The 9497-nt window shown below is 37.6% G+C and overlaps 1 protein-coding gene across 1 annotated transcript; it reads right to left on the reverse strand.

The window, feature by feature from the left end:
* Window positions 1-2408: 2408 nt before the first annotated feature.
* Window positions 2409-9497, reverse strand: praf2 (PRA1 domain family, member 2). The gene is made up of 4 exons (XM_042392050.1): window positions 9269-9497; window positions 7740-7957; window positions 6098-6256; window positions 2409-3111 (listed from the first exon to the last, which is right to left on the reverse strand). The coding sequence occupies exons 1-3, from the start codon at window positions 9445-9447 to the stop codon at window positions 6117-6119; spliced, it is 537 nt and encodes a 178-aa protein (XP_042247984.1). The 5' UTR covers window positions 9448-9497; the 3' UTR covers window positions 2409-3111; window positions 6098-6116.

The raw sequence follows: 9497 nt of genomic DNA on the forward strand, positions 1-9497 counted from the left end.
GTCACAATTTTGACATATTTGGAAAAAACAATGTTTTTCAAAATCATTACATTTTAAATAATTAATAAATTTGGCTTAGTAAGTCCAAATTTGAACTAATTATCCCACAATCACAACTTTTATGGCTTGGTATGTCGTGATTTTGACTTATAAATTCAAATGTCTGACTTGCTATCTCATCATTTTAATTTCAGGAGAGAAAGAGAGAGAGAGAGACAGAGAGCAAGAGAGAGGACTGTGCATGTAGTCTGTTGATGTTTGTGTGAATGAGAGAGAGCACCACCTGCTGTTAAGGTAGCAAACCCTTCAGTGTGCAGAAACTGTCTCCCATAGACATCTTAGAGATCAATCATTCATTCTGATATGTTTGTACTGAAGCAGCAAGTAGCTGCTTGTATTCAGTTGAGACAAATCTGATCATTTCCTTGTCCAGAACAATTCCCATCATGTCATATATCTTCATTTAGCAAAAGGTTATATTGAATTTGGTATAATAGACCTACAATTTAAACAAACTGCTTGAGTTAAAAGCTAAAAATGTGGCCACAGCTCTGCTGATAAGCTAGCTACCTTTAACAATTTAGCTGGGTTTGTTTTTCTCCATTGTGACTGAATTTAGCTACAACAAACTGAAACATGATGGTTCATAAAAAATTCTTTAAAAAAACAGAAAACAGTACAAACAAGGAAAAATCAGTACGGAAATTTGGTTTTAGCTTTAGCTAGCAGCAGGCTAGCAGAGGCTGTCTGACCAGCTAGCTTTCAATTCATGTAGCTCCCCTGCCATAACTGTTTATTTGGCTGTTTGTACATGGCAGACAGTGAAGAAAGTCTGACTGCGAGGAGTGGAGGCCACACATGACCAAAACTGAATGTACACAAAGCCAGAATGCAGTGACAGTGTAGCTGTTACCATATACAGTAAAATAGACCACTTAATTTTAGCCAATTCTGGCTTTGTAGGGCAGGACAGATGGATGGATAAATGGATAGAAAGACCATAAACACTGCAGGACAGCAATCTTTTTCATTTAAAAATGGTGTTTTAAATAAATGTATTCACCAGCTTTTGGCAAAAACCCCAAGACACTGTGTTGGTGAATCAAAATTCAAACACTTGGCTGAATGGAAGGCAACACTGAACATTCAGAATGATCACTTGTAAAATAAGTTAATTATGCACTGTCATGCTAAAATGTTTTACATTCTAGTAATTCAGCAAATTCTTACGAGTTACAGATTATACCATAAGGCATTTCTTTCTGACTTGTGTTGATGCAGGATCAAGAGGTCAAGACAAACCACCAGTGGTAGGACAGACTGCTCTAGTGGTTAGAGAGACATGCAACAGAAGAGTCACATGTTCATGTTTCCTGCTGAAGTGTCCTTGGACAACTGTCATGTGGCTTTGAATAAGTATGTCAGCTAATTGTCTAAAACATAATTGTACAAGGCAAATATCAAAACTACAATGGCACATACATGATCAACCATTTAGAGGATTATTTGTTTCTTCAGGGCACCGATTCTAACAAAGCTTTTATTTGTAAACAATATGATTAATTATCAAAAATTCACACACAAACACAAAAGCTGGCATTCTCTGCATCTTGAAATGCTTTGAACAGAATGGCACGTTACAGTGGAGGAAACATTCTTGCAGCCAATCTTAGAGATCAATCATTCATTCTGATATGTTTGTACTGAAGCAGCAAGTAGCTGCTTGTTTTCAGTTGAGACAAACCTGGTCATTTCCTTGTCCAGAACAATTCCCATCATGTCATATATCTTCATTTAGCAAAAGGTTATATTGAATTTGGTATAATAGAGCTACAATTTAAACAAACTGCTTGAGTTAAAAACTAAAAATGTGGCCACAGCTCTGCTGATAAGCGAGCTACCTTTAGCAATTTAGCTGGGTTTGTTTTTCTCCATTGTGACTGAATTTAGCTACAACAAACTGAAACTGAAACTGATGGTTCATAAAAAAATTCTTTAAAAAAAAACAGAAAACAGTACAAACAAGGAAAAATCAGTACGGAAATTTAGTTTTAGCTTTAGCTAGCAGCAGGCTAGCAGAGGCTGTCTGACCAGCTAGCTTTCAATTCATGTAGCTCCCCTGCCATAACTGTTTATTTGGCTGTTTGTACATGGCAGACAGTGAAGAAAGTCTGACTGCGAGGAGTAGAGGCCACACATGACCAAAACTGAATGTACACAAAGCCAGAATGCAGTGACAGTGTAGCTGTTACTGCACTTTGGGTTTTAGCTGTTTATATACAGTAGGCCTACATATACTGTATATATAGTATATATACCATATATAGTAAAATAGACCACTTAATTTTAGCCAATTCTGGCTTTGTAGGGCAGGACAGATGGATGGATAAATGGATAGAAAGACCATAAACACTGCAGGACAGCAATCTTTTTTATTTAAAAATGGTGTTTTAAATAAATGTATTCACCAGCTTTTGGCAAAAACCCCAAGACACTGTGTTGGTGAATCAAAATTCAAACACTTGGCTGAATGGAAGGCAACACTGAACATTCAGAATGATCACTTGTAAAATAAGTTAATTGTGCACTGTCATGCTAAAATGTTTTACATTCTAGTAATTCAGCAAATTCTTACGAGTTACAGATTATACCATAAGGCATTTCTTTCTGACTTGTGTTGATGCAGGATCAAGAGGTCAAGACAAACCACCAGTGGTAGGACAGACTGCTCTAGTGGTTAGAGAGACATGCAACAGAAGAGTCACATGTTCATGTTTCCTGCTGAAGTGTCCTTGGACAACTGTCATGTGGCTTTGAATAAGTATGTCAGCTAATTGTCTAAAACATAATTGTACAAGGCAAATATCAAAACTACAATGGCACATACATGATCAACCATTTAGAGGATTATTTGTTTCTTCAGGGCACCGATTCTAACAAAGCTTTTATTTGTAAACAATATGATTAATTATCAAAAATTCACACACAAACACAAAAGCTGGCATTCTCTGCATCTTGAAATGCTTTGAACAGAATGGCACGTTACAGTGGAGGAAACATTCTTGCAGCCAAGTTTCACAAACTTGGATTAAAACGGCGGTCAGGAGGAATCTGTAAAAACATCCAGGGAATGAAAATAATACAGAAGGAAAACCAGCTTCTTAACTACAGGCTGGGAATTTCAACATTTACCACCTACAGATGTTGAGAACCGTTTTCCCATGTCTTTATACTAAGTTTAAACAAATCAATACAACACATAATTCAAATACCTTCACTGTGTGAGTTCAGTCAGCTTTTCTTATACAAAATTATTTGCTATAAAACTGATGAGACACCCTTCCTTCATAGTTAGTTGCTTTCTAAAATGTTCCACAGGAGACAGGAGTGCCTTTAATTTATTTTTCTTCAAAGAACAGCAGTCCTAAATCATTTCTACAAAGCAGGGAACCATCTGTAATACTATGTTACAATGCTGGGCTAGCTGTTTCATGCACTGCAGGGTTTGAAGAAGTCTTCTGAGTTAAGATTTATGGAATGGAAGTGTGGGCTTAAATCCCATCTATGATACTGGTTTGTTTGGTGTTAAGTCTGGACTTAGATACTCTGTATTATAGATAAATAATAATCATTAAATAACTAAGAATCTACAGCCGTGCTAGCAGCTCTGTGAAGCTATAATTAGAACAGTGCGTGCTAAATGCTAATATCAGCATGCTAACATGTTCACAATAACAATGGCAACATGCTGATGTTATGGTAGGCTAATGGAAACCATGTTCACCATCTTAGTTTAGCATGCTAATTAGCACTAAACACAAGGTATAGCTGAGGCTGATGGGAATGTCATTAGTTTAAAAAATATTTAAAAAGTATTTTGTCATAAACCAAAGTACTGACTTTTTTTTTTTTTTTACCTATGATGGTGCTAAACATACGTCACTATTACTATTACACATTATTTGAGCTAAATGCTAACATCAACATGCTCACATTGACAACGTTAATATGCTGATGCTTATAATGTATTCCATATTCACCCTCTTAGTTTGTGTGTTAGCAAGCTAACCTTTGCTAATTAGCACTAAACACAAAGTACAGCTGAGGCTGATGGGAATGTCAGTTTTGGAGGTATTCGGTCATAAACCAAAGTATTGGACAAAACGAAATTTTGACCGTGTGGCGCTAGATGAAAAGTCCGGAGATCACCAAACCAAACGCCAACACTGCTATCCCTAGAACTACACCACTAGCACGGCTAAAAACAGAAAATTACATGGAGAAATTTGCAAAATACAGTTACCACAAGTGTTGGCACAGCAACCAACAAACCCTAGTGGTAAGTGGTTATTCGTGGTAACAAGGATTTAAGTTATAAAGGAATTAAGGGTAAGTTCAAAGTTACTCATTTGCTCCAGTGGTGCTTCTTTCAGCAGCCAACTGCCTGAAGACTGAGCCTCTGACCAGCAGTGGAGGACTGTAATGGGCAGCTCTGTGGGTGAAGGCATTTATTCTAAATAAATACAGGCTGAGGAATGTGGTAACTTAAAGGATTAATTTAAAAACAGGGGCTTTACACCAGTTCATTTGTTTTCTTCACATCACTTCTGCTCCTGTTCATCCTGTATCGACTCTTCTATGCTCAACAAAGAGTCTTTAATTGAAGGAGCGGATTATATTTGTTCTTAACTCTTCATATGAAACCTCTGATTTCCTTTAATCTCACCTCATTTAAGCATTTAATTCGCTTTTAAATGCAACACAGTATTCACAAATCATGTATTTTGTTAAAAAGTAATATGTAGGCGTGTCCATCCTAAATCATTTGGTCACTGAACTTTACACTGAACTTAAGGGCTAGAACACATACAAGCTTAAATATTGAATGTGCTATACATTTCCATAACATAGTGCTCTTTAGCCATAATGGACCTGTTGGATCATTTGATAAGTACTTTGTTGTAGCGTATCTGTTGTCTAGTGTTCTGTATTTTCAATATGGTTCCACATGGATAATATTTTGTTTCACTTTGCACTATTAGCACTACTACTACTCATCTATAGCACAGTATCAATACTTTCCACTGAGACCCATGGGGTACATAGATGGTAGAAAATATTGATGTGGAAATTGGGGGCTCCACACAACTTTTACTATAGGGCAACTGGTTCTGATTTCAAGAAAAAAAATCTAAGATGTTTTGAAAAAAAAGTTGCAACATTACGAGAATAAAGTTGTCATTTTGAGGCAAAAAACTGTGACATTGGAAGAGTTAAGTTGTAATTTTACAAGAAAAAGTCCTAACATTATAAAATTAAGTTGTAATTCAATGAGCAAAAGTGAAAAATATTTTTCAAATACAATTTTAATTTTACATGTAATATTTCTAGAATAATCTGTAATATTTCAAGATAAATATTATAAATATTACAGCTTTATGTTATAATATTACTACTTTTTCATGTAAACTTACAACTTTATGCTAAAAATATTGAACCTTTTCACATTAAATTATTACTCAATTTTTTATGTTTCAACTTTTTTCTCACATAATTTCAGCTTTATGCAGATGGAGCACAGATCAATATTTAGATAAAGAGTTTGTGGGTACAGTATGAATCACTTACACAGGCAGACTGCAAGTTAATATGTAGATACACAATAATTCAAAAGGTGCAGAGCGTGTAATCATATAAAGACTAAATGTGAACATGCTCAACAGAAAGCAGAAAACACTCCACACCTGTATGGCTACTACACTGCACACTTATGCAGCGCAAAAACATAAATGTATCATGTCAAATAAATGAAACAAAACAATGTGCGGTTAAAGTGCAAGTTTGGCAAAAACAGAACAGGGATGATTTGATCATATTTTGTTATGATGATTTCTATGCGTTTGTCATCTGTCTGTTTCCTACTGGACCACAGAATGTCTCTTTTCCTTCACTTCTGACTTCTGAATACTTCTTTTTGACAACCCAAACGACTATGTTCCATGACTCTGTTTATTCTTCTTCTTTCCCTGCAGTAATGCTCTCATTCTGTTTTATGAATCTCCCCATCCATTTGTTCAACTTCACCATTTCTGCCCACCTCCTCCTCCTCTTCCTCTCTAGGATCCAGCCTCCTGTTCCTGTCCCAGGGCCTCTAACAGGAGTCCCATGGGTGTCCTCTTCAGACCGATGCTCTCCAATTTGTTCTCCAGCTTGTTCTTCAGGCTGCGCAGTCTCACCGAAGCGTGGACAAGAACCACTGTGAGGGAGGAAGAGTGACAGAGGGACGAAGGGATCATACGCTTGATAGCTGACAGTACAACAAGATCACCATTATGCTGACCTGAGTTTGTTTTTTTAACAAAACACCGTTTTCGTTCACTAATTAACTCCAAGTGCTTCAACTTTGCCATTTTTTGAATCGCCATTAAGCTACTTTCAACAAAACACAAGACACTTCCTGCGCAGGCGTTTCACATTAAAAGCCCTCTAATGGCTCCATATGTATATATAAATCTTCCTGGTTCCAGGTAGACTTTTAATGTGAAAAATCTCCCAGTTCAAAATACTTTAGCAGCGATTAAAAAAAACTGCAAAGTAAAATCAACCGTAAATAATTAGTGAATAAAAGCTACACTGTTGTTGTTCCGCTGGAATCAGTGCTGTGGAAATTATGCTGAATTTACCCTGTGAGCAATTACTGTAAAGGTAATTCCACCTCGACATTTTTCACCCGGCTACTGTGTGAGAATTTACTGTGTATACACATAAATGTAGCCTTACTGTGCTTTTTGCTCCTCGTTTCACATAATAAGACTTGACCTTGGATTATACTTCATATGTATGTTGCTTTGGAAAGAAGCCTCTGCCAAATGAATAAATGTAAATGTAAACTGCACCATTGGACGCTGTCCCTTTTCATACCACTGTATACTTTTTTTTTGCCATTAAAAGGAAAAAAACTAAATTTGTAATATTCATAACTACAACTTAATTACCATAGTCCCTTTTAACATCAGAGGAAAATAAATTTTATGGCACAAAATGCATTTCGTGCTGTAAAATGGCTTGGCATGCATTTTGCAGCATCCCAAACTACAGCCAGGTGTCAGAAAATTGCCTTTTCCTCACAAAATGAAATGACATCTTGCCCACATGTTCCTAATTTGCATCTCATGCAGAAAATGATTACCAAGTGTCACATCTGATGCGTTGATTGTTTAAGTGTCACAAAAGTGTATTTTACCAACAAACAAATGAATGCGGTGTAACAAATTAATATGAATGCTACTCTATTTTCTTAATTTTATGCCATAAAAAGCAGCAGCAGTTGCAGACTTTTTGTATTGCACAATGTTAATACAACACTTTCCAAAAATTGCTCACAATAGATATGGTATTGGGGTGCCAGCAGAAATCTCAGCATGGGCAATTAAAACCAGAACTATCTGCACGGTTAGAAACAACTAAAAGGGAAATCAGAAAGTATGTTTTTTCTCTGTTTAAATTGACCCTTTAACTAAATGTAATAATATATAGTATAAAGTTCAAAATCCATTAACATACACCATAAAGGTTGGTATAAATTCATGTGTGGATTTGACTATTTGCTGCCCAGTATTACCCACTAGCTGTTCTGGTGCCCAAAACCAGTGCCCTCAGGCAAGTGGATGAGCTTCATTTCATGCTCTGCTGGAATATACAAGTGTGTGTGTGTGCGTGTGTGTGTGTTACTGTCTTACTCAGTATAGGGAAGGCTATCCCAAACAGGAACACGGCCACGCCTCCCAACACTGATAGGAACAGATAACTGACCAAAAGAATAGCCAACACAGCGACTGATGGGTGGTTTCTACGGAAACGTCGAATGGGAGCTTGGTTCTCAGCAGCCCAGACAAAGCCCACGAACAACAAGGTGACCACCATCGCCCCCACCAACAACTCGAAGGGCTGGAAATACCTGCGAGCAGAGAGACATTCACCCACACACTTCAGATGATGGAAAAAGACCAATGACAGCTGGTGTTATTCTACATTTTTCTTACTGTTATCAAATCCCATGAAAAGACCAAATCAACAATGAATGATCCATTGTCTGATATTATTCCTCAGTCCCATAGAGCTCCATTGTTGTCCAAAAACGATTAAAAACACACCAATGAGCCACACTGTTGCACTGGGTGACATGTTCCTTCATTTCCATGAACACACACACCATAGTTTATTTTGACTCAATCCCACACACACCATCAATCCACTGCTGGAAATAGTCCCCAACAAATGCAGTGTACATGCAATGAACACTTTTTTTCACTGCATTGTGGGAATTTTTGTGGGAATTTTTGTGGGCACTTTATACAGCTTACATTTCACACTCACATTTCAATTCAAGTACTTAAAAAAACCCAGAAAAACCAAAAACCAAACAGACAAACAAAAAAACCCCGGCAAACTGTAAACCTAGTGCAATATGTAGTAAATAGGGAGTGATTTCAGACACAACGCTGGTCCTCTCATGAGATATGTAAGACGAATCTAGAATAACACCAGCCTTATTGAAAGATGATGCAGCTCCTCACTGAAGCTCAAAAAAGGAAGGAACTTTTTGCTCTTTAATTGACTCTTTAGAATATTCTGCAGTGTCATTTTTAAAAGTCTGATAATAAGGGTCCCAAGTGTCTGTCAACACTTCTGTGTGTGTTGTTTTTCCCAAATGGGATTTAAATTCTGGTTGGAATGTCTTCATAGTGATTTTAAGTTTTATTTTGACAACTTCATTAGCATCTTCTGTCTCCACTACCTCAGATCTCTGATTTTACATCCTAATCCCACCAGAGTTTAAGGATGGGCCTGTAACAGAAATAGAAATGATGTCAATTCTCAAAATGGGTGGCATTCCCTTTAATTGAATGGCATCCTCTCCTCCACCCTCCATAACAGATGATGGAGATCAGCTGTTTTCTTTGATTCACATAGATAGAGAGTTAAGTGAAAAGAAAGACAAGAGGGAGGAAGCTTTCACTCTTATCTTCATCAGTTAATTCGAACCTCGCATTATAAACACACTCTCTTTCATAAACTGAATGGACACAAGTCTGTGTCATGTTTTGATGGCTCTCAGCGCTGCGGTTGGAAATGCAGAGTCATTGAATGCACTGAATAATGTCACATAACTTCACAGTGTTAACTACAGACTTCCAGTATGTTCGCTATAAGAGACACAGAGGATGGGGAGGGAGGGGGGTGACCACGTCAGAATAAAGAAACTTACGCCACTACGAGCAGGAAGCCCAGTGCGGACAGGAAATAATTGCTCTGGTAGTACAGCAGGTTGTTGATGATACGGTTGTTCCAGCGGTCCAGGTCGCGCAGGTCGGGCACGGCGAACCGGGCCGAGCTCAGGAGGAAATCATCGAGGGTCCGTAGGGGTGGCGGCTGCACGCCTGCCATCTTTTCCAAACGACAGTAAACTTAGTTTCCCAGAATGCAGCGCGGGGGGA

The sequence above is a fragment of the Thunnus maccoyii genome, chromosome 18 (genome assembly GCF_910596095.1).
Source record: "Thunnus maccoyii chromosome 18, fThuMac1.1, whole genome shotgun sequence".
NCBI classification, from domain to species: Eukaryota; Metazoa; Chordata; class Actinopteri; order Scombriformes; family Scombridae; genus Thunnus; species Thunnus maccoyii.

What these genes read in the sequence shown, in the direction of transcription:
- praf2 (XM_042392050.1), bottom strand. Translation starts at nt 9,447, where the DNA reads ATGGCAGGCGTGCAGCCGCCACCCCTACGGACCCTCGATGATTTCCTC. An exon ending in GGCTTCCTGCTCGTAGTGGC is followed by an intron (nt 7,958 to 9,268) that starts GTAAGTTTCTTT and finishes CTCTGCTCGCAG; the next exon opens with GTATTTCCAGCCCTTCGAGT. An exon ending in GATAGCCTTCCCTATACTGA is followed by an intron (nt 6,257 to 7,739) that starts GTAAGACAGTAA and finishes CCTCCCTCACAG; the next exon opens with TGGTTCTTGTCCACGCTTCG.